This window comes from Myotis yumanensis, unplaced genomic scaffold (assembly GCF_028538775.1).
Source record: "Myotis yumanensis isolate MYYU_CA2020_CCGP unplaced genomic scaffold, mMyoYum1.0.hap1 SCAF_5, whole genome shotgun sequence".
Taxonomy (NCBI): Eukaryota; Metazoa; Chordata; class Mammalia; order Chiroptera; family Vespertilionidae; genus Myotis; species Myotis yumanensis.
Window position 1 is genome coordinate 16,038,968 of NW_027223756.1, and position 25,125 is coordinate 16,064,092.

At 47.4% G+C, this 25,125-nt stretch overlaps 2 protein-coding genes across 4 annotated transcripts in view; one reads left to right on the forward strand and one right to left on the reverse strand.

Annotated features, from left to right (window-relative positions):
* CYFIP2 (cytoplasmic FMR1 interacting protein 2) overlaps positions 1–25,125 on the reverse strand; it is a 105,939-nt gene that overhangs the window by 30,182 nt on the left and 50,632 nt on the right. For all 3 annotated transcript variants that reach the window (XM_070414518.1, XM_070414516.1, XM_070414517.1), the window contains 5 exons: positions 24,657–24,733; positions 22,182–22,290; positions 19,464–19,583; positions 13,546–13,745; positions 11,868–11,955 (listed from right to left, as the gene is read on the reverse strand). In XM_070414518.1, the coding sequence (XP_070270619.1) occupies positions 11,868–11,955; positions 13,546–13,745; positions 19,464–19,583; positions 22,182–22,290; positions 24,657–24,733 (594 nt within the window). The remainder of the gene's footprint in view (positions 1–11,867; positions 11,956–13,545; positions 13,746–19,463; positions 19,584–22,181; positions 22,291–24,656; positions 24,734–25,125) is intronic.
* Positions 7,016–11,753, forward strand: FNDC9 (fibronectin type III domain containing 9). Its single transcript, XM_070414519.1, has 2 exons — positions 7,016–7,223; positions 9,214–11,753. Exon 2 carries the CDS (start codon positions 9,221–9,223, stop codon positions 9,935–9,937), a length of 717 nt encoding a protein of 238 aa, XP_070270620.1. The 5' UTR covers positions 7,016–7,223; positions 9,214–9,220; the 3' UTR covers positions 9,938–11,753.

The following is a 25,125-nucleotide window of genomic DNA, read 5'->3' on the forward strand; positions in this document are numbered from 1 at the left end:
TTTGCTTTGTCTGAGTCTATAGTTATACACGGGCACGGGCACCCCTCACTTCAAATCCCAGGTCCATAAATTTACTAGCTAGATGAACTTGAGCAAATTACTTAACCTCCCTTAGCTTTGGTTTTCCCTAAGTAAAGATAATGCAATTTCCAATAGGGCTATTGGGAGGTTTAAATGAGATAACAGACAGAAGACACTGAGCCCGGTGCCTGACACTCTGCAAGCACTCATTGCAATAGCAGCCATTCCTAATGCTTTGTTTGATAATTTGGTAAGTAAACCAGGGAAATACAGCGTCCCGGTCAAATCCCCCCCCCCAGCAGTCATGATGCTCTGAATGTAAAGAGTGGGGGTGCATACATGGGGTACAAGTCTACACAACACAATGGATGTCCCACAGGCGACACAGCTGGGAACCAGCTGCTGAAATGCACCCCAAAATGAAGATTTTGCTTAATATTTACAACATTATAAAAGTGAGAGCTGTTCAACAACAGACTGCGCTGGTAGGAGCTCTCACTGCCCCAAGTGTTTGGGCGGAGGCTGAGAAACACTGCTCAGGGTTGCTGGAAGGGAACCTGCCTGGGATTGAGCACTGGAAGAGATGGGATTAACGCTCCCTTCAGAGGTGCAAGCTCCAGCGAGGTCTTCCTGGATGCTCATCCTCCCTGGCAGTCTTCTTAACCCCACCCAAGGAGCTTCTAGTACAGTGATGGCGAACCTTTTGAGCTTGGCGTGTCAGCATTTTGAAAAACCCTAACTTAACTCTGGTGCTGTGTCACATATAGAAATTTCTTGATATTTGCAACCATAGTAAAACAAAGATTTATATATTTAAATGCCATTTAACAAAGAAAAATCAACCAAAAAAAATGAGTTCGCGTGTCACCTCTGACACGCGTGTCATAGGTTCGCCATCACTGTTCTAGTACCAAGTCTTCCTTAGCACTTGCTGGCAAGCGCGCACGCGCACACACACACACACACAGAAAATATATATAGGATTCAACAGCCCTCCCCAGTTCTAGACAGAAGAGAGGAAAATTTTGGAATTGTTTTACCACACACAAGTGTTTTAAAAAATCCCCCTCATAGGCCTGCTCAATGCAGACAGGCAGCCTCTTGCTGACGTTCTTACATCAGTCTTGGATTCTGGTCTAGACCAGAAGTTTAAGCTTCAGTTGATGACTCAGGCTCAGGAAGGACCAGCATGAACGGAGCAGAATTCAAATCCTTCTACGTGAACAAGCACCCCTCACCCCCAAAATACACCACACCCATGCAAGAAGAAGCACACACATGCCAAAAAGTACATGCACACACACCCCCGGAGGGCACCCATCTGACCTGCTGGCTCAGTAGGAGGCTGGGCCCTATTGAGAAAATGTAGGAATATGGGAGCCTGGGCATTTTCTGAGGTTGGCAAAGAAAAACAGGAATGCAACATGACTTGAGACACTGAAACTGCTCCAAATCTCTTTTACTGAACCAGTCCTGCTAACTGACTCAGGTTACAACCCAAGGAAGGGCCTACCTTAGAAATGAATTACGATTAGGATGGCTCACTTTTAATAACAAGCTAAACAAGCTTGCACCATCCACACGCACAAAATAATTTTATGAGATCTTAAGAGATAAATTATCCTGATGCAGTAATCAGAGCCATCTTATTAATGTGTGAAATAGAGGTGTATTGTTTTAAAAAGGCAAAACAGTATTTTAAGGAGAGGGAAAAAACATGGTGAGTTCGACCTGGCAGATCCTGGGCACTATATTATCTGTACACAGACTTTTTAAAAATTGTGATAAAGCATACATAACATAGAAGCTACTGTTTACGCCATTTAAAGCATGGTATATGGCCTTTTAGTCAGAGGGCCTCTTTCACCAGATAGTAAACAGGGCTAGCCACTTTAAACAACGAGACCTATTTACTTAGCAAACTGAATTTGCAAGCAATTTGTATCTGCTTTCTGGAATCACAATTGCTGTTTTCAGAGATCCCAAGAGGAATTAAAACTGTTTCTAATTTCCTGTTTTAGTTATAATTTCTCTAATGTTCTTCGAGCAATCTGAATACTATCAGCCACCAACACAAACACAGCTCTCTAATCTGGTTCAGAGAGCGAGCTGCAAATTCTGAAATCCCTGTAGGTAAACGAATAAAACAGCAACACCAGGGAAGAGCACAGGTAAGAGACATAAAAAACTAGTAACTTCTGAGTTACAGGTTCAAATCCATTGCTAGGGCATGGGGTTGTGCGGATGTGTCTGTCTGTCCATCCCTTCTTGACGTCTAGTGAGCTGTAGGGCTGGGTCTCCGACATCTGGGTTCTTTGTTGGTCTTCTCAGCTAAGAGGCTGAAAGAGTCAAGGCAGGTGCTGTAGAGACCTCAAGAAATGATGCTCCTCTTTCTTGTCTGACAAAGTCAGTCCTTTGGAGAAGGCAAGAGGGAGAGCAGGAACTGGCCTTCCTAGTCAGAGGTACCATATCAACCCTCTAACACTAAATTTTTAGAGGAAACCAATGCCATCACATTTTTTTCCATAATCGAATACAGTAATGAGGATATGTGTATAATGCTTCTCTGTTTATGAATGTTTTCAGCTAATAATTTCTTCATAACTGTCCAGGTGCATTCTGTGGCTACAGTAGCAAATTACCACAAAGGCGGGGGGGGGGGGGGGGGCTTACAATGACAGAAATTTATTCTCTTGTAATTCTAGAATCTATCATCCAGAATCAGTATCACTGGGCCACCATCAGGTCAGCAGGGCCACACTTCTTCCAGACTCTCTAGAGAAGAATTTGTCCCTTGCTTCTTCCAGCTCTGGTGGCAGCCAGTGTTCCTTGTGTTGTGGCTGCATCACTCCAATCTTCCAATGCCTCTGCTGAGATCTGGTCTTCTCCTCTGTATGTGTGTAACCTCCCTCTTTTTTTTTTAATATATATTTTCATTTCAGAGAGGAAGGGAGAGGGAGCAAGAGATAGAAACATCAATGATGAGGAGAATCATTGATTGGCTGCCGCCTGTACAACTTCCACTGGGGATCGCGCCCACAACCTGGGCATGTGCCCTGACCTGGAATCGAATCCTGACCTCCTGGTTCATAGGTCTATGCTCAACCATTGAGCCGGCCGGGCAAACCTCCCTCTTATAAGGACATTTGTGATGGCATTTAGGATTCATCCTGCTAACCCAGGATAATCTTCCTACCATACGATCCTTCACTTAGTCACCTCTGCAAAGCCCTTTATCCAAATCAAGTAACATTCCCAGGTCCCAGGATCAGGGCCTGACATCTCTGGGGGCCATTACCAGCCTACGGCACCAGGTGAGGCAGGTGCAACCATCCCCATTTAGGAGAGGAGGAATCTAAGTGAGGTGACTTGCCTGAGGGGGAATACAAGATGATATTCTGCTCTATGTATAAATTGCCAAAATCACGGAATTCTCTAGATGGTGAATAAATAACGTGTAGCCTGGGAGTGTAACCACGCAGACACAAGTAGGGGTGGCAGCAGCAAAGTGGGTGGCACTGCTGGTGGTGTTGTCAGCAGGGCCAAGGCAGACTCCCCAGGTCAGGCCACATGGCAAGAGGTTGCGCTCAGGTATGGACCCAGCTGGTTGCTACAGCAGAGCCCCTCAAGGACGATGACTGAATGGGGAAGGCATTGCAGGACTAGGATACATTTTCCTGAGGTCAAATCATGCCGTGGGGCATCATGTAGCCAGTGACGACCACACCAATACTTTCTAAAGACCAAAAAATGATCCGGAAATCACTGGTATAATTGAAAGAATGATTTGTGCCCCAATCTGCAGCACTTGGAAGGTAGCTGTATGATATATTCTATATCATTTACTTTGCTTAGATAATATTCTTTTAAAGTTTGGGCTCATGCCAGTCAATGAAGGAAAAATATCACATGATCTCACTCATTCATGGATAATAAAGACCATTACAAACTTTTGAACAACAATAGATGCAGAGGCAGAGCTGCCTCAAACTGACTGTCAAACTGCAGTGGGAAGGCCAGAGAGGGTTGGGGGGCAGAAGGGAGGGGAGTAAGAGATCAACCGAAGGACTTGTATGCATGCATATAAGCATAACTAGTGGACATAAGACACTGGGGGGTAAGGGAGGGCAGGGGATTGTCAAGGGTCGGGGGGGGGGGGGGGAGAACACATATGTAATACCCTTTGTAATACTTATTATAATATTTTTTTAAAAAGAATAAAAAAAAAAGTTTGGGCTGATGTGCTAATTTTGATTACTAATCAGTTGATGAAGGTTTTTTACCTTTAACATCAACCCCGACCTGAAGTGAGAGTTCTCAAGCTCGGGCAGGTGCACTTGGCCTCCAGACGCCCGAGGGAAGGGAGCATCATGCAGGGTACAAACCTTGCCCATTGCAGCCTGTGGACTAACCAACTCAGGAAATGGCTCTGACCCACTGACCTCTTCTTAGTAATCACTGCTACTCTTCCTGAGCCAGCACTTTGTAGAGAGGAGTTCATCTCGCTGCTACAACACTCTAAGGCAGGCATTATTGACATTTGCATTTTACACAAGAGTTCCCCAAGGTATGAAAAGTGAAGGAACTCATCCAAGGCCACACAGGTCGGATGTGAGTCCAGCCTGGGAGGGGTCAGGGCCTGCACTCTGAGCCCTGGGGGCCAATCAGTTTTGGACCCTTTACCGCCACCTTCATGAAGGGCACAGGAACCCCACTCCTGGCTCATTTCCTCAGGCAGTGATTTATATCTGGTGTACACAGCCTGGCCTATACGCATGGCAGAGCCTACAACGTGGACACACAGCAGATGGGCCTCCCTGAAGGTGAGCCAGGGTGCACGTGGCTGGGATGTGATCTCCTGGGCCATTGACCTCACTCACCGAGCGCGGCACTGGCTGCCCTGGATGCTGGTGAATGGTGGTGCCCAAAGGAGCAGGCCGAGCCCCGGCCAGGGACTCGGTTTCCACCCCAGGTTCTGCCATGGCCCGAGGAATGCGGTCCCTTCTCTCGGGATCCATGAAGCCAAAGGACTTGTAAGGCCTCATATTCTGAGCATCTCAACTTCTCAATAAAATGCTCAGTGTTGAAAATGGCAGCCAGAAGCATTAAAAAGAAATTCCCCTTTTCTGTGGCAAAGGCTTGAGTTCTATTTTATCACTCCACAGGCTCCTTAATTGGTATTTTTATTCCCCTCAAAATAACCTTTTCAAAAGGCACCTGCAGACTAGCACACTGGCCTTTCTGTGGAGACGATGCCTTCGCACTCTGTGGGGAGTTACCATTAGCAAGAATTACAGCAGATTGTGACAGGCCCCTGGGAGGACCGAAGCCACGGGAAAGCCACACAGCACAGCTAACCAAGGCCACGGGAAAACCACAGAGCACGGCTAACCAAGAGACGCTGGACAAAACGACTCCACACCTCACAGAGACCATTGGCCCGGGGCGGGGGATGGGGTGGGGTGGGGGTGGGAGTGGTTTCTGTGACTCATCAGGCAACTCTTTGCGATTTTTTGATTATCCCTAACGTGAATCACAAGGAAACCTTCAGGGGTGCACTTGGCTACTTTGGCTAACAACTGAGAAGAAAAAAGCTGACTTTTAACAACACATAATTTGTGTAAATAACTCAGGTTCCCATCTATCTGAGTGAGGGTTGCTGTACCAGGTTACCTCGGGCTCAGTGGCTTTAAGATGACAGAACTGCATTCTCTATTTCAGCCTGCCCTCTGATCTCTCCAACAGAACAGTGGTAATGTATTCTTTTAAGGTGGGGGGAAAAGAAGGGGATGGAAGCTCAGAGGCAGGGAAATGAAAAAGGGCAAGGAAGCAAAGTCAGGATTCTTTAAAGAAAAGGAACTCTGGTGAACATCCAACCCAGGAGTAGTAAAGAGTGTCTGGTATCGACTCCAAATGATTGACTGATAGCAGTTTCTTTGGAGGGTTGTGTTAAGAAGGACTCTGAGGCTGTGTTTCTGAGCCCCAATGGGAGGAGCGCTGTATTAGTTCTGTGTGGCTGCTGTAACAAATTACCACGAATGTGGTGGGTTAAAACAATAGAAGCCTCACATCTCTCATAGTTCTGAAGGCCAGAAGCCTGAAATCAAGGAGTCAGCAGGGCCACGCTTCCTCTGAAGGCTCCAGGGGGGAATCCTTCCTTGCACCTTCCAGCTGCTGGTAACCCCTGCGTTCCCTGGTTTATGGCGGCATCACTCCACTCTCTGCCTCTGTCTTTACATAGCTTCTTCCTGTGGCGTCTCTCTGTGTGTATATCTTCCTCTCCTCTTCCTCCGAAAGACACCAGTCATTGGGTTTGGGACTCCCTCTACATCCAGTATAAGATCATGTTGAGATCCCTAACTAATTCCTCAAAGACCCTATTTCCAAATAAGGTCACATTCTGAGGTTCTGTGCGGACCTGAATTTTGCAGGGACATTCAAACCAACCCAGGACAAGAACCACGATGGTTTAGTAAGCCTGACACAGGTTCAGGACTGGACAGGGGTAGGACCCATGTCTTCTATCTGCCACCCAATGTAGCCCATGCCTACAGCTTTACAGATGATAGAACTGAGGCCCAGAAAATAAAAGACTCTTGACCTGTGTCATATACCTAGGTAATGCCACAGGCGACCAGAATGAAGAAGAGACTGCAGAGGTGGGATAGGATGTAGGGGTGGGAGTGGGGTGAGGTGGGAGGGAGATGAAATCACTGTTTTAGTTGTGGGATAATAGAGAAGGGCATCTTTGCATTCGAAATCATTGTCCAAAGAGTATCTAGATGTGGCACCCCCCCACCCCAAAACCCCCACAAAACAACCAAACAAAAAGAACACAAAAAACCCCGAGCTAATTAGAAAATTTAGGAGCCTTGGAAGAATACCACTCTGAGGATCAGATTTGTTTGCCTTTTTTTTTCCCCCCAAATAAACAAGAGCTCCTCTCATTGGACAAAAGCCTTTCCAGACTGGTCCCGAAAGCATCCTGCGTACTTATGCCTGCTGGTTGCCATGGTGAATGATGCTGATCTGAAGAAATGAATAGTGTGAGCGTTGGGGGCGGCAGTGGGATTACTCAGACGGTGGCGAGAGAGACATCAAGGAGAGCCCAGAGCAGAGGGGGAAAGGCACCATTCCCTTAGCTCGGGTCCACCCTGCCTCTGAAGGCTACGCTCTAACTGGCATCAGCACACAAGCATCAGGTAAGAGGGAAAAAGGCTCTTCTTGGAAATGGAAATGGCTTTTCCTTTCCCACTCCGCTTGGAGGAGGGCCAGGCAATGGTAATATACATAGCTACGCACAGGGGGTGGGGATGGGGGTGTTTCCAAACAGAAGCAGAGGAAGAAAAATTAATAAGGGAGGCAGATTTGGTCCTAAAAGCTGAGGATGCTGTTAGCACCTTGACAGAAAGCTCTTAAAAATGTCTGCTGTGGGAAACTCAGTCTGCAAAGACAGCCTGCTGCAGAGGGGAGGCAAACAGGGGAGATTCATGACAAGAAACGGATTGCTAATCACTCCTGATGGAGGCGATTTACGAGGGCCATTGCCTCTATGTCCTTAGTCATGAATTAAGCTCTTTCACTGTGGTCGGAGGTGTATTTACAGGGATGTGTGGGGTGCTGGGTGGCGTGGATGGGTGTGCATGAGAGGGAGCGTACATAGTCAGTCTCCTTCGCAATGACCTCCCCTGGAGGGATCCGAGCACACACACCTGTTCTGTCCCTTTCATGCCCCATTTTCCTGGGAGGAAATTTCCAGCCACATAGAAAGGAACGACTCCCCTTCCTGAGCATTTCAGTTCACTGTCATCCTTAGAGAGGAAAACAAGGACTGCGAAAGCACTTGATGCGATGCGTCTTTCTGCAGCTCACCCCCTCTGGGAACACGGGCAGGAAAACAGAAGGGCGGGGGGAGGCAGGGAGGAGAGCAGCTCCTCCTGGAAGCCAGTCTGGCTTAATTTCCAATTCTAGTTAAAATCAGATTGTTTTCTGACTGTGTCACTGCAACCTGAAACAAAACCGTCCATATTTCATGGGAGAGGAGGAGCAGAGGACAGAGCAGGGGGAGACCTATACGTCAACATACGCAGGTTGAATATGGCTGCCCCTGGATTTTCGATGAGGGGAAATTCAGGGAGGGGGAAATACGCAGAATGAAAAAGAAACGAAAAGGCTTGAGGATGGCGCTCCCTTCCCAGAGCCAGAGGGCTGGCAATCTGAAGACAGCTCGCTGGATTTGTCTGGTAAAACAGCAACGGGTCCTAGCACCAGCATCTCCTGTTGCAGTAACATTCTATTACTAAACCCAGCAACCTTGCTCTGGATATCCAGCGGTGAAGTGGCTTCGAGGCTGGTTCCTATTAGCTGAGTCACCTCAGATTGCTCATCTGTAGAATGGAAATCTAGCTCAGAGGGTGTGATGACGAATAAAGGGAACTTGTTACTGTAGGTTGAACAGCTAGCAAGAGCTGCGAGAGGGCAATGGCTTGCTAACTGATGGTTATTACCATTATTAACATTCATGGTCCCAGTAGTAATAAAGAGTAGCAGCTGTGCTGGTATTAGCAGCTGATTGTATTGATCTCTGAAACTATTTCCTGGGTACCTTTGGCTTTGATAAAACAAACACAACAAAAGCAGAGGCTTTCGGGAGAAAGGAGCCGCCAATGAGTGACAAAACAAATCTCTCGCCATGGGCAACAGAACTGGGAGGCAGAATGTTCTAGATGGTGGAGCTACCAGCACTTAGAGAAGATGCAAGAGGTCCAGAAGGGAAATTTAGGTGAAATACCTGCCTGGCTTGCAGGTCTCAGACCTGTGGTGACGAATGCAGGGACTCTGAGGTGGTCCTGATTCCTCCTTTCGTTGCCTTTTTTTCTTCTTGTTTTTAAGGCTTGGGCACAACGTTGTAGGTAAAGGATCTGAGCCAGGGCAGGACGGGACTGGGGAATGTGGGTCCATCCTTTTTAGGTCTGAAGGCCACCAGCTTTGGCATGAGAGAGCCCTGATGGGACGTCTGTCCTGCCGTTGTTTAGCTTGCCTAGCTGAGTAACGTTGCCTCTTGGCCTCCATTTTCTTTGTAAAATGGGGGTAATATTAGTCTCCATCTCGAATGCTCCATAAAGAGTGGCTGTGATGATCATAAATAAGTAATTTAGGGGAATTCACTCTTCACTCTGATTCTGGTTGCAGGATCAGGATGGAAATCGAGGTGGGGAACCTTTCTTCTTCGAGAGCCATTGTTTCCTGGAAGCCCTTGGAGCCCTGCCAGGAGGACCATTACAATGTTATGTACAGGGCCAACTGGAACAACATCTTCACCGGCTACATTCGCAACAGCTTCCACTATGAGGAGAAGGTGCCTCGAACCGTCAGCAGGGTGGCCCTCGAGCACCTCGCCCCTTCCACTTTCTACTTCCTGTGCGTCAGCTGCAAGAAGATTACCTACCCCCACAAGCATCACTGCACCATGTTCTACACCCCGGATAAGAACCCGCTGGTTCCCAGAGGCTACCTGGTAAACCCCCAGCTCTCCCTGTGGGTCCTGCTGGCCATTCTGCTGGCCTGCTTCACAGCTGTGCTTGCTTTCATCTGCCTCCAGTACTGGTGCATCCGCTGCCATGTGCCACGCTGGTCTTACAGAGAGCCCCACCTAATGGAAGCCAATGGGTTGGTGAGATGGCCGCGGGACGGCCCGGCTCCTGATCTGGAGGAGGAAGACCAGCAGGGGGTCCCCCTGGTGGAAATGCCACGCAGAGATTCAGGAGCTGGAGTGGAACCGGAGGCCGAAGCCGCAGCCGACGCCGCAGCTGCAGCTGATGCAGATGCCGAAGACGACCCAGATGCCCCCGACGCAGGTGCCCCCCAGAGGGAGGGTGGTGGCCAACCTGGCATTCTGCCTCATTTTGAGGGGTGAGAGGTGGGGAGGAGGCAGCCCCCAATCTGTGGCATCAAGCCCTCCACACAGGAGTTCCTTTGTAAAAATGTGTCCATTGACTTTCCATGTCTCCCCGCAAATTCAGTGTTCTTGTGGATCACCTGGCTCAGCCACCACACTCCTCAAGCCCGAGGACTCACCCCATGCTGTGCTCCGGGAGAAGCATGGCCTCTCGTGGGGGGCCCAGTGGGGGCTGGTGCAGTTAGAAATATAAAAACCTATTTTAACATGAAAACAAATGTGAATACCTTACAATGTAGAAAGTGAAATGTGCATGACTTGACAAAACACAGGACTTCAGGGGAGCTGTGGAGGTGAAGACGGGCTCGCTGAGCTACGCGGCCAGTCAGCTTCAGGCCGAAGCCCAGCCTCTGCTTTGGGGAAGCTGTTTTGGAAGAGTGGACGAAGGCTCACCCCAGCCTGTTTTCCAACTTTCAGGCAATCACATACCACCTCAGACATTACTTTTGTTTTGTTTTTTAAGCTAAATACCATCTTTACTGTTCTCAGCAAATAGTTTTAAATTCTTTACTGTTCTCAGCAAATAGTTTTAAATTGACTCATGTTTTAAAACTTAAACTTATTTTAAAAGGAAGCTGTACATGAATCCAAACATGAATACCGGCACCCTCCCGCCATAAAGAGAAGAGACATAAGGATAAATAGAACGAAAACAAAATAATAAATCTGACCTAGATACTACTGCCTACTAAAGACTCGAAGTTTAAAGCCTGCTTTCTATTCTTCGATAAAAGGGGAGATTAGTAAGCATTGAAGTACGAAAGACCTATTAGCACCAAATCAAGCCTGTCTCCTCGATATAACCAACGAGGTTTGAAAGAGAAGTGGAAAGGGAGGTGTTTTTACTTTGTGAGTCCCTGGGATTTAATGCTGTGGCTGTGAACCATCTAAAATGCTGTGAGTCGGCGTTGCGATGAGAACGTTGCCTGGACCAGACTGCCTGTTCCGGAGAAGACACCTCCCAGCACCACCCTGAGCCCTTCAAAGCCCCACCTCTAGGCCCGACTGGCAGGAGCGCATCTGGGTTCACTACCCTTCCTAACCCAGGGCTCCCCGGCCCAGAGGACCACCTTTCCTAACAAGATCATGTTTATCCAGTCGGTTCCTCTTCTAAGTTCATCGGAAAATGGGGTCAAAGGTGGCCATTTTATTTGTTGTTGACACACCTCACCGCTTCAGTGGCATTCTTCAGTCCTCCCTTAACCCTCCGGGGTAAGAAGCGAATCTCCTCCATCCGTCATGATGGGGAGACTGTGAACGTTGCTCCCTGTCGTCACCATGAGGTGGAACTGGAACTTGAGGAGGGCAGCGGTGACGTCTGCTTCAATCTCTATTACACCCCCAGCATGTAAAACCCAGCCCAGTGCCTGGCCTTTCCTGGATGTTGAATAAATGTCTGTCCAACGCATGGCAGTGGACGGAAGGTCTAGCACAGGCACCACTGGGAACGTGTAGCGTCAGGATGGGTTCTTGTGAACAAAGCTTCTCAGTTCTAGCTCCAGTCAAAACTTCCCCTTCCCAACTGCTTCCTGCCTGCGAACCCCTTAAATCGATAGAGCACAACCCCCAGAATCCCAGGACGATGCCACCTCGAATCAGCCGAGAAACAGGAGGCGAGGGGAAACGCCAAGACGAGAAACCCCATGCATGCACTGCCCGCTCCCCTCCCCAAAGCGTTCCCGGGCAGGATCCAGCCCCTGGCTGGAATTCACCCCCATCCCTGCTAGTTGTGAACTAATAAAGATGAATAAACTCATAGTCGTTTCCGCCTGGATCTCACTGCTGCCTCCTTTTCTCCACTCCTTGCCTTTCTCTTTCGGGGAATACTTTTCTATTTGCTTTTGCTCACTAGCCCCTTTAGAGGTAGGACCCGGGTAAGACGACTCACCTTGGACCCATAGAGGTAATAAGGCTGGACGTTGGCGGGTTTATCTCTTTGCGGTTCTTGGGTGAAAGGAATGGCAGTTCGGACAAAACTAGGAGAGAAAAGATGGGGCAGGAGTTAACCGAGTCCTGATATTCTTCAGGGGACGTGATGTAGTGGGAGCCCTTCCGGACCAGGTGCAACCACACCGCTTCTCAAGTGGGTGCCTCTGACATACTCCCATCCAACCACTGCCTCCTCCCCAAAGATGGGAAAGTTGAGGCCCAGACTCACAGGCTTGATGTGAGGCCTGTGGCTGCTCAGAACAGTGGGTTGGGCCCGAGAATGGCCTTCTCCAGGGCCCCACCTCTCCACCTCCCCACGCCCATGTTGGGTTTCCCCAGAGCAGGGTTCTGCAAACTCTTTCTGTAAAGGCCCAGGCAGCAAATATTTTCAACTTTGCCAGCCAGATGGTCTCTGCTGCAAATAAATCCGCTCTGCTGGTCGCAGGAAAGCTCCCGTAAACAACAGTAAATGAATGAGCGTGGCTGAGTTCCTATGAATTTCAAATACTTTCCACTTGCCAACACATGAGGATTCTTCTTTGGATTCCCCATCTCCCTCACCATTTAAAAACATCAATACCATTCTTAGCTCATGGGCTGTACAAAAATAGCGGGGAACTGGTTGTGGCTTGTGGGCCAGGGTTTGTAGACTTTTGCTCAAGATTAAAGGTCCCAAATCTTCAGAGAACAGGAAGTGCGTCTTGCTAAGTGCGTGGGTTCAGGAGCATCGGTGGATTCCTCCCAGACCTCCAAGTCACTGAGCACATGCTTACTGAATGCCGGTCCTGAGGATACTGGGAGGACCTGTGCACAGTTTTGCTCATCCTTACATACTTATTTTTAAGTGAATACCTCTCACCTCTTCCACCAGGTTTTGAAACTCTGTGGGGATAAGGGATTAGGTCTTGTTTCTACCTTGGTGCCTGGCCCAGGGCTGAGGTCACCTGCAGGAGACATGCTCCACTTTGCCATGCATGTGTGTGCTCTGCACACATATGCCTGTTTGCACACATACATTCCCATATGTCCTCACAAAAGTACCATTTGATCATGTCACTTCCCTTCCTTGAAGGTTCATAAATGCTCGATCCTAATGTGGTCTGCGGAGCAGTCCAGTCTGGTCCTGCTTCCTCCTGCATCCTGCCGTATCTTTCATGGCACCACTCCCCATCCCACCTGCTCCACCCTTACCAGCTCCCTGGCTCCTTAGAAACTTTGCCTGGAATACTCTTCTGCCTTTTTGCTTTATTTTTGCCTACTTATCCTCTGCACTGCAACTCAAGTATGCCTGCCTGCTCAGAGGAGGAAGCCTCTCCTGAGGTATGCATGGCTCCCCGGACTGGATCAGGTGGGGCTGTTCTCTCATGGCTCCATGGGCTTTCTTCCATCTCCACATTCACTGCTTATCATAACACATGTGTGACACATCATTTCACAGATCATGATTGTCTGATTTGGCTCCAAGAGGCAGGAAGGCATCTGCTTGCCTCCAGCACAGAGCCTGCACCCAGGCGGGGCCCTGTGAGATGCCTGCGGCAGGGACGAGCGGACCACTGGTCTGGGCCTAGTTTGGAGGAGGCAGCTAGCTGCTCCCTGGGCCCCAGTTCGCCTTGTCCCCTCTGACAGGGACTCCTTACCGGTTGGTGGATCCGTTGTAGCAGTAGTTGGGGAGGAAGTCGAAGTTCAGCTCCCAGAAGACGTGCAGGGTGATGCGGCCGTAGGGGGCGGACACGTTGTGGTTGGCCTCCCGGAACATGGCGTCAAAGCTGTCCAGGGTCATGTGCTTGCACAGCAGCCGGTGCGTGAGCCGGTTGATCTCCAGCAGCCACTCCAGCTCCTGGCCGAGAGAGAACCGCAGCTGCTGAGGACGCACACATACCTTTCAGGTGTGCACCACCTGGTCTGACCCATTCCTGTCACACAGGCGAGAGCCCCTCACACAACCGCCCAACTGCTGGCATGGGGACCAGGACCCCAGGAGTGGCGTGTGACAATGTTCCCTTGTTCTGAGGGGTAGGAACTGATTGACAGCTGTTGCCCAGGCTGCATGCCTGTCCCAGGAAGGGGACCAGGTCACGTGCAAATGCCTGTCTGCTCCCCTCTGGGTACAAAGCATGCCTGCTTGCTCTCCAGATTCCATCTGTGAGAAAAAGCCTGTACCTCAAGATCACAGGTAACGTAAAAGGAAGCTGTGACTGGCTGTCACCAGAGGCTACATGTCTGTCCTGCATTAAGCAAGCATACTAGGTGCTTACGATGAGGTCAGATCACGAAGCTACTGATATTTTAGGTCAAACACCATCAAATATGAGTAATTTCATAGGGTTCAACCTAATATGTGCCAAGCAGTATTTTAAGCGCTTTATATGTGTGAATGCATTTAATGCTCAACCCCCCTATGAAGTTAGTATTATTGCTGCCTCACTTTGCACATATAGAAACGGAAGCTTTGAGAAGTGAAGTAACTTAGCTTCAAATCCGGGAAGCTGGGCTGCAAAGTCCACATTCTTAACCCTGTGAAACACCTATAGGGATTCTGAAAACAGCTGGGAGCAGATCGTCCCCTACTTTGGGCTGTAGGTACCTCAGTCACACAGGTGGGGCTGCAAGCTGTGGATGAGCAACCTGCTGTTGGCCACAATGACCAGGGACCTGAGTGAGCTGTGGGCCGACTGTTGGAATCCCACCGTTGGGCAGAGAACGGGAGCAGAGGGGATACTACCCGGACACAACAGGGCACTGCATTTGCTGAGGAGTGAAAGGGGAGTGAACCCTTCGGGCTCATTTAGTCCCTTATCACATTGCCATTGGAAAGCATCAGAGCACAGTCTTGTGCAGAGAGAGAGAGGGAGGAAGAGAGAGAGAGAGATGAGGCTGCCTCCACTTCCCTTCACAGAGGGGAAACAGACTGAGTGGGTGAAGTAACTTGCCCAAGGTCACACAGGACATATGTAACGGGGCTTAGGATGGGAATCCAGGACTTCAGACTCCAAGGCGTGTGTGCTTGGCCCCTGTGACACAGATAGCTGCCTGGAAATCATGGCTAAGAAAGCCCTCTGAAAATAAAGGCCATCTTGAAACATAAAAGCAAAGAGAACATCAGAGGGGCAGTTCACCAGAGTGCAGCCCGGAGGTGGGACAGTTAGATGCAACTTAATCATCTGTGGTCACAGGAGGCAGCCCCACACCAGCGACTATTTCGTTCTCACTGGCCACAAGCCCCCTGAACCCTGGTCAGGGTCCCGCGTGTGGTCAGGTGGAGGCCCCAGGCCACGCCTCCCATCTTGGAGCTTAGCCTCTCTGAATCTCAGATTCTGTGGCTCTAAACTGGGGGCACAGACCTGGATCGCAGCTTGCAAACGTAAATGGCTGCAGGCCAGGTAAGTGGGCCAAGCGGGGCAGGAGGGAGTCGTGGGGCTGGGTTGTCTGTGGCAAATCGGAGCGCCCAGCCCAGAGAAAGGCGAAGCTGCTAAACTCCATCTGACTGTGGCGTCGGAAAGGGGCTGAGTGAGAGCCGATCCTGCCACTTCTCAAAAATGGGTCAACATCTGGATTCCAATTCTGGAGTGGCAGCTGGAAGAGTAAGATTCCAGTCCCTGTGCACCGTGAGGCAGAGGAGAGCCGACACACAGATCAGCTCTCTGCTTCTTCTCTTGGCCCAACTAGCTGGACCTCATCTTGGTTTCAATTCACTTGGGTAAAAAAACACCAAAATAACAATAAAAAGAGTAAACGCTAAGGGGTACATTTCTAAGATCCACGAGTTGTCCCACTATGGGGAAGATAGCTGCAGACAGGAAAGCGGGGATTCACTTCTGTCCTGCTGTTCTGCGCTTTTCACGGTCTCAGGAATGCGTGTCAGTGTTGACAAGGGAGACCAGGCGAGTGGAAGTGGGGGCTGCTGGAAGTGGAGGTCCAGCGCCTGCCGTGCAGCAGCACAAGCGTGTTTCTTTGTGACATAATCCCAACTGTGGTCTTGCATCAGCCGTGTTCTCCCGGCTTCCCTTAGGAGGGCCCCTGCCTGTGGGGCGGATGCAGGGCTTGGTGCAGAGGGTTTAAAAGGCACGTGAGTGGTTCAGGCACCTTCAGAGAGGATGTCAGCATTCCACAGTACAGTCGGTTTACTGAGGAAATAAAATACCCAAATGGGCAATTCTGTGAAGTATGGGAAGAGCTCTTCAAGGGCAACCAGAAACCCGAGTGTCAGCCACATGGGCCTGGTGACCAGCTCTGTGGCCCCAGGGAGGCAAGAAGATCTGGATTCTTGAACCCAGGGTCAGTGAAGTGGCAGCTGGTAGGTCAGATCCATGAATGATGTGTTCAGGGAGCTGGCAGCAAACTGACAGCACAGTCCAGCTGCCGGGCACATCTAGGCAATGGTTATCAGCTGGGAGGGCTGGACTGGTGCTGCCAGAGCTTCTGCACATTTACTTGTGTTCTTCCACATTTTTAATGTTGGCTCAAAATTTCAAATATGCTCTGCAGCCTCAGGCTGCCAGCTCTCAGCTGCAGTGTTGTTGTTTTTTGCTTGTTTTCTTAAAAAACACACACATTTGTATTGATTTCAGAGAGGAAGGGAGGAGAGACAGAAACAATAATGATAAGAGAGAATCATTGATCATTGATCTGCTGCCTCCTACATGACCCAGGATCGAGCCTGCAACCTGGGCATGTGCCCTGACCAGGAATCGAACCGTGACCTCCTGGTTCCCAGGTCAATGCTCAATCACTGAGCCACACTGGCACTGGCCGGGGTCAGCTTCAGCTTTTCACAGCTCTCTTGGAGCATCTATTTACCGAGCTGCGTAGGAGGATGGTGACTGACAGGAAATGTTTGCAGCCTCCTCACTCGGCATCAGGCTGCCTCCCCATCCAGATAGGAGTTTCTAGGTGGAGGGAAGGGCTGAGGGCAGCGCATTCCTGGGTTTGTTTTTCAGAAGAGGCAGAAGCTTCTCAGCGGAGGTGAGGGAGGCCTCCTGACCCGATAGCGGGGAGCGTCCCTGGGGCCTCCTCTTCAAGGGCTTCAGGGGCAGTGGCTGCTCTCCTGGGGGCCATCATCCTCACCCGGTAAACACCGGCTTTCATGCTTGTTTTGTTCTCGGCTCAAAGAGCAGTCAGTGCCTTTCAAGGGCTGGGCCATGCACACCCACGCACACCCCAAACCAGTTTTCCCACCCGATACGCTCATTCATTACTGGAAAACTGGAAGATACAGACAGATTTTTTTAAAAGATGAAAACAAAAGTCCTACTACTTGGAAATAATCACTGCTAATATTTTGGCATAAACAAAGAAAAATCTATTTCTTAAAATAGATGTCCTGGAAGGAGGTGTGCTACATGACAGTCTCTTCCCGTAAGGGACCTGGGCTGAGGTGGGCAGCTGGATCAAGTCCTCTTAGGAAACGTTGAAAACTCACCGAGAACATTTCACTGCAGCTCCAGATCCCTGTGTTCCTCTCCTCTGTTTTTCCCCACAGGCCTATTTATTTATGAAGTGCAATGAACTATGCAAAGCTCTTTCCAGACTGGCTCGTTTTGTCCTTGCAACAACACCATGAGGTGAATGCTAATCTTTCCTCCACAGTGTAGGTAGGGAAACAGGCTTATAGAAGATAAATGACTTGCCAAGATCACCCAGCCAGTAAGAGGCAGGGTCAGGACTGCACCCACTGGTTTTTCTGACTCTGGAGCTCTACTTTTTAAAAAAGTCCTTTGTCCACTTAAAAACAAGCAAACACCTTTCTATTTGGAAATAATTTTAGACTTACACAAAAGTGAAAACAGCAGGGTTCCTGCATACCCATGACTCGGTTTAACCAACGTTAACCTCTTACATAACCATGGCATAATTGTCAAAAGTAGGAAATTAACGCCGGCACAATGCTATTAACTCAACGACAGACGTTATTTGAATTTCCCCAGTTTGTCCACAAAGGTGCTTTTTGTTGCTCTGGAATTCAATCATGACCCACTTTGCATTTAGTCTTTTCCAATCTCTAGTAGTTTTCAGTCTTTCTTTGCCTTTTATGATCTGCATGCTTTTGAAAAGTATTGTTCCCTGTGTGTGTGTGTGTGTGTGTGTGTGTGTGTGTGTTTCTTTTGAGGGACTGTTTTTGATTTGGGTTTATGTGGTTTTTCTCATGATTAGATTGAGATTATGCATTTTGGAAAGAATACCACAGAAAAATACATATCAGGAGACACATGAATATATCTTATTACTACCTTTAATGCTTGAGTAAGAGGGTGTCTGCTAAGTCTCCCCATTGTAAACTTACTATTCTTCTATTTGGAGCAAATAAATGTCTTGAAGGAGATAATTTGATATTATTATGCAAGTATTCTGTTTCTTCCCAAAGTTATTTTGGGGGTAATTTGTTTTTATTGTGGGAAAATATACATAACATAAAATTTACCATTTTAAGCATTTTTAAATGTACAGTTCTGTGGCATTAAGTACCTTCACATTATTGTGCAACCATCACTACCATCCATCTCCAGAACTTCTTAATCTTCCTCAACAGAAACTCCGTACCCATTAAACACTAAAGCTCCTTCCCCACAATCACCCCCCTACTTTCTGTCTCCATGAATTTGGCTACTCTGGGAATCTCCTAATAAGAGGAATCATAATATGTTTTTCTTAAAGTTCTGTCCACTGCCCTGGCAGATGTGGCTCAGTGGGTTGGGTGTCATCTTGTGCACCGAAAGGTTGCCGGTTTGATTCCAGGTTAGAGCACATGCCTGGGTTGTGGGCTTGATCCCCAGTAGGGTGTGTGCAGGAGGCAGCCAATCAATGTTTCGCACTCTCTCTCCCAAAAATAAATCGATAAAAAAATCTTTAAAAAAAAATTCTGCCCACTAATTTTAGCATCCATGTAGTGATCTAATGGTGACTTCATTCCTTCTACTCATCTGCTTTTGAAAGCATTAAAGCCTTCCTTTGATTCACTTAAAGACTGACTGATCAATCAAGCTTACTCTAATTCTTGGAAAGAATTAATATAGAGTTCAAAAGCTGTTTAATAGAAGGAAGGTCCGTGCTTATGCATCAAGACCGATTATATAATTTGCAGGTCCCCTGGCAAATGAAAATGTGGGGATCTTCGTTAAAAAACTATTAAGAGCCCTGGCCGGTTTGGCTCAGTGGATGGAGTGTCGGCTTGCGGACGGGGGGTCCCGGGTTCGATTCCGGTCAAGGGCATGTGCCTTGGCTGCGGGCGCATCCCCAGTGGGGGGTGTACAGAGGGCAGCTGGTCGATGTTTCTCTCTCATTGACATTTCTGGCTCTCTGTCCCTCTCCCTTCCTCTCTATAAAAAATCAATAAAATATATATATTTTAAAAACTATTAAGAATTTTAAGACAGCAAGAGCAGAGCATTAATCCCAGCACAGAGCCCCAGGCAATTAGGAGGGTAAGATTATTTTCATTCTTAAGTCTATTTTTCCTGCTCTATTCAGATAGGAAGGGAACTTGCTGCCCTCTATAACTGGCCCAGTACTAAGCTCACAACAACATCCAGCTAGAATCCCAGATCGTCCCATCTCTTACCACTATGGAGGTCAGGTCCTCACTCTCAAAGCGGCTGATGGCCTGGTCCAAGGATTTGTACATGGCGGCAGAGATGCGCTGAGTAATGAGTCTGTTCAGGTCAATTGATCTACCCAGGAGCTGGACAGGAGAAAGAGAGAGAGAGAGAGAGAGAGAGAGAGAGAGGAGTTGCGTAAGATTTGCACAGACACATGACAATGAAATGCAATGCACTGATAGGAACTTGGGTTAAAAGTATAAAGGACATAGCTGGGACAAATGGGGACTCTGTAGAAAAGAGTATTGTTCAATTTCCTGAGTATGACAATTCTATTTTCATTTCGAGAGAATGTCATTGTTCTTAGGAGATAGGTGCTGAGGTGTTCAGGGGTGAAGTCTCATGATATATGCAACTTATTCTCAAATGGTTAAGAAAAAAAAGTATATTCTTTTTTTTAATATATATTTTTTATTTCAGAGAGAGGAAGGGAGAAGGAACATCAATGATGAGAGAGAATCATTGATCAGCTGCCTCCTGCATGCCCCTAACAGGGAATCAAACCTCCACCTCCTGGTTTATGGGTCGATGCTCAACCACTGAGCTGCACTGGCTGGGCAAATAGTATATTCTTTAAAATATATATTTTCATATACTATTTATATTTATACATAAATATATTTTATATATTTGCTGCATTTGTGGGAGAAAACATATACATGAGAAAGAGAAAGTGGTAAAACATTAATAATCATGAATCTGTTTATAAAGAATATATGTGCTCATTGTATTATTCTTTCAAGTTTCCTGTAGTTTTGAAATATAAAATGCTGAGGGAAAATACAATTTATTCATACTGCAGGACAGGCTCTGGCATCCGTGCAATGCTGACATCCTAAATTAACCTTGAGCTCCTTCCTGAATCTGCCCTGTGCCCCAATTCACAGTCACCGGGAATAGCCACCCCTCAGCCTTTAAATTCATCCCCACAAAGGACCGTTGTGTGCCTTTGTGGGGATGAATTTAAAGCAGGAGCATGAAGGGCTGGTTACAGAACGGAACATGTAGCTTACAATAATTTCTACTGGGGAACACAGGGGCAGCACTGCAGATGCTATGGAAAGAGCAGTAAACATTTATTGACCACCTGCTCTGTGCCCTGCACTTTGCTAGGTACCCAAGGATTATTCTTAACCGTTTAATTTTTTCTACTTGTCTTCTGGGGTGAACTTTCTACTAACTGACAAGGGCCCCTTAAAGTCACAATGTGCACACATAAAGCCCTCAGTATTGAACACCCTGTGGCTAACTCTGCTGCATCAGTGACAGTCATAATTCTCTGTTGTCGGCAGAGGAGAAAAATGTTCTTTTTCCTGTTACAATTCTCCATTTCCCTTGCATTTCTCATAGCAACGGGAATGTCACGGTTTCTAAGGAACCCTTTTCCTCTTCATCTAGACCTGCGGTTCTCAACCTGTGGGTCGCGATCCCTTTGGGGGTCGAATGACCCTTTCACAGGGGTCGCCTAAGACCACTGGAAAACACATATATAATTACATATTGTTTTTGTGATTAATCACTATGCTTTAATTATATTCAATTTGTAACAATGAAAATACATCCTGCATATCAGATATTTACATTACGATTCATAACAGTAGCAAAATTACAGTTATGAAGTAGCAATGAAAATAATTTTATGGTCGGGGGTCACCACAACATGAGAAACTGCATTAAAGGGTCGCAGCATTAGGAAGGTTGAGAACCACTGACCTAAACCATCTCCTCAGTGGAGGCTCGGCCCCCTTCACTTCAGTCTTTTCCACAAACGCCACGGACCACATGAAAAGCATGCAGAGGCCACAGCGGAAAGGCCCAAATCTCCCCAAGAGATTTTAAGACCCCTCTCTACTCTCACTCTCCAGGCAATCAGGAGGGTGGCTGCCAGCAGGGCGTAGGAGCAGGGAGCAGTCTGCTGGGGCAGCTCTTATTTTGTCTCCCTTGTTCCGTTAACATTTTTAAGCAGGAATATGTGTCTGAGCTCCTGACAGCATTTCCTCTACACTGGGGGTCAAGTGTTCATAGAAACCAACCCCACAAAAATAAACCATAATTTCTACTCTGGGTTTAGCCTGACATGCTGTGTTTTTTCAAAGGCCCGAAGCTCTTCGTCACTTAGGCTAGCACAGGGGTGGGCAAACTTTTTGACTGGAGGGCCACAATGGGTTCTTAAATTGGACCGGAGGGCCGGAACAAAAGCATGGATGGAGTGTTTGTGTGAACTAATATAAATTCAAAGTAAACATCATTACATAAAAGGGTACGGTCTTTTTTTTTTTTTTTAGTTTTATTCATTTCAAACGGGCCGGATCCAGCCTGCGGGCCGTAGTTTGCCCACGGCTGGGCTGGATTCTGAGCCTTGCAGGGACACATTTACCCACTGCTGAGCAGCAGTCCCGATGCAAGAAAGTGGGCCGCAGCTTAGGACAGGAAGACAGAGGCTTTGGTGGCCACTGTTCCCCAGGGGTGAGCTGCAGATGAGCGGAGAGCCTGGAACTTGAACCAGAGGAGGACCCGTGCCTTTGCACGGTTTATGGACTCTGAGGCTGTGTCACACCTATCTTAGATGTCCACATGGGGCAATGCGCAGACAGCACAGCCCTGATTTCTGACCTCCATGCACCCTCACAGCTACTCTCTCAGCCTGTTCCACTTCCACTGTGGGTTCTGTCCCCTATTACCTGGACGTGTCTCTGTTTCAGCAGCGTCTCGTAACGGTTGGACGGCGGGTACGGAATGATGACTCCATAGTTCTTACATTCGGCTCTAAAACGTTTATCCAACAGGACACTGGAAGGGATGAGAGTTAAATGAGGCCAGCCAACGTGACAGCGAATCGTTTTCAACTGCCCCGCCACGTCTGCTTTAGACCGGGATCTATCCATAAAGCACGGTCTTATGCATTTTAAATATAATTTCCTTTCTGTTTTAGAGTAAAGTCCTTCAAATTTCTTTTCAACCAGAAGAGCTCAATATGTGAACGAGAATGTCTAACTTAAAGACTGGCAACACAGAAATCGAATGACTTTCCTCTTTCATTCACTGACCAAAAAATCAACAACAGCAGTAACAAAAAAATGGAGTGCATGCTTGTCATATCCCAGATCCTTGCTTGGGACAGACAGTTCCCAACAGGAAACATTCTAAGCACTAGGAAAACAAAGTTCCTGTCCCCTGGAAGTCTATGTTCTAGTGAAGAGAGACTGAAACTGAAAAAGTAGGCAGAGGAATAGGATAATTTCAAATAGTGTATGTCTGCATGGTATTCATTCTGTATCAGGTGTGCACACGCACTCATACGGTCGCTTTTCATCTCACATCCACGAGTTGGAAGTACCATTATCATCTTTCACACTGAAGCACACACTGCAGAGTCATAAGTGCTCTGAAAACAATAAAACATCTGGTATGAGGAGGTCAGAGAAAGCCTCTCTGGAGAGGTTTTGTTGGACAGAGACCTACATGCGAAAAATGGCCAGATCTGGGGGAAGAACCCCTCAGGCACAATGAGCCTGGGATGTCTGAGAAAAGGAAAGATGGCCAGTGTGGATATAGGGCAGGGCCTGGTGGGATCATGGTGCAAAAATGAACTTATAAAGTTAGTCCAGGGGCCAGGTCACGTGGGACTACCTAAGCCACAGGAAAGAGGTTAGATGCTCTCCAGATGTAACTGGATGTCATGGAAAGGAAGCCATGAAGCAGGACAGTGACCCAATCTAAATGCACGCCCTCCAGTACAGAGAGCAGCCACCCGCCCCATGAGCCTGCTGAGCACCTGAGATGCGGTGGGTCCACGTGGAGATGCACTATGAGTATAAACTACGTTCTAGATTTTGAAGACTTAGACAAAAAAACTATTTCTAGTAATATTTAATTGTTACATGTTGAAATTGTAGTATTATAGATATATTGGATTACATATTACATGAAATATACTGCTAAATTACTTTTGCCTATTTTTCCTTTTTTAAATATGGCAACTAAAATTTTAAAAATTACATTTGTGGCTCACATGTATACTTGCATTATATTTCTTCTCTCTTAAGATTTTTAATTGTTTTCTTTTTAGAGAGAGAGAAGAAGGAAGAGGGAGAGACAAACATCATTGATCTGCTGCCTCCTGCATGATCCCTACCAGGGATCTAGACTGCAACCTGGGCATGTGCCCTGACGGGCAACCTTTTGGTGCACGGGATCACGCCCAACCAACCTCATGGGCCAGGGCTCATTGGATTCTATTTCTAATGGTCAGCACTGATCTAGATCATTCTCTCCCTTCTGTGCTTTCTAACTCTTCCAACATCTCTCCAGCTTTGTCATGCAGTTTGCTCCCTCTTGTGGTCTGTGGAGATCTTTACATGTACTAATTCACCTTAATCCTCTCAACAGCTTCTTGAACTTTCTAAGTAATGCATACAATATATTATTTCAGGTGTACAACATAGTGATTTGACATTTCTATACTTTCAGAAATTATCATCATGATAAGTCTAATAAGTATGTCACCCTACAGAGTTGTTACTATATTATTGATTATATTCCCTATGCTGTACACTACATCTCCATGGCTTATTTATTTTATAACTGGAAGTTTGTACCTCTTATTAAACTTGACCCTTTTCATCCATCTATCCACCCCTCCTCTCTGGCAACCATTAGTTGGCTCTCTGTGTCTGTGAATTTGTTTCTCTTTTTGTATTGTTTGTGTGTTCTGTTTTTCAGATCCCACACATAAGTGACATCATGTAGTATCTGGCATGCTACTGTTACTATACTTCTGCCACAGGGACTTTGGACAAATAGTTCCTTTTCCCTGCATCCTCCTGTCCCCTCCTTCATCTAGTTTTACTTTACTCCTATCACCTTCAGAAATGAACTCAAATGTACCTTTCTCAGGCTAGCCTTTCCAGCTCCCCACTCAAAGACTAGTTCAGGTTTAACTGTCATATATTCCCATGAACTTTTCATTCATAGGGAGCACGTAACTTGCCTTGTCACTGTGCATTCACTAGTTTTTATTAATGTCTGTCTTCCCCAGACATATCTATTTTCCTCTCCTACATTTTAGCACCCAGTCCAGACCCATGGAAGCATTTAGGTTTCCTTACATGCTAATGAAGGGAGGTTTTGCAGCAGCAAACCCCAGGTCCTCTTACCTGCCGGCCATGGCTTTGTAGTAAGCGAAGATCTGATCCGCCAGCTTATAGACAAACTGATCAAAACACAGGTTCACCTGGCGAAAAGGAAGCAGAACATGTCAGTGGTGTCTGTCCAGCTTTACCACAGAGACTTGGGCAACTCAAAGAGGGCAGTGGGCAGGTCCGCCTGAAGCTGCGGGGTGAGAGGCTTTGAAGGAAAAAGAAAAAAGATTATATGGCCAAGTCAACTTTGGGAAACCTTGTTTCTTGTTCTGAAGGTCCTCAGTGAGGCACAGAGAAGGAAAAGTTCAAAAAGCTGTTGAGAAACCGCCCTCCCCACCAGTCCCCTCCTTGGTGTTACAAGAGGCCTGCCCAAGGGGGATATCACAGACAGGTCTTCATGTCCTGTAATGACTCATGTCGGCCTCCCATGGCCACCTCTCATGATAGACTTTCTTGTCTTTTCCTTTCACTGTACTTAACGTTG

Bases quoted from the DNA above. Each gene is read 5' to 3' on its own strand.
- FNDC9 (XM_070414519.1), top strand. From the start codon at position 9,221: ATGGAAATCGAGGTGGGGAACCTTTCTTCTTCGAGAGCCATTGTTTCC.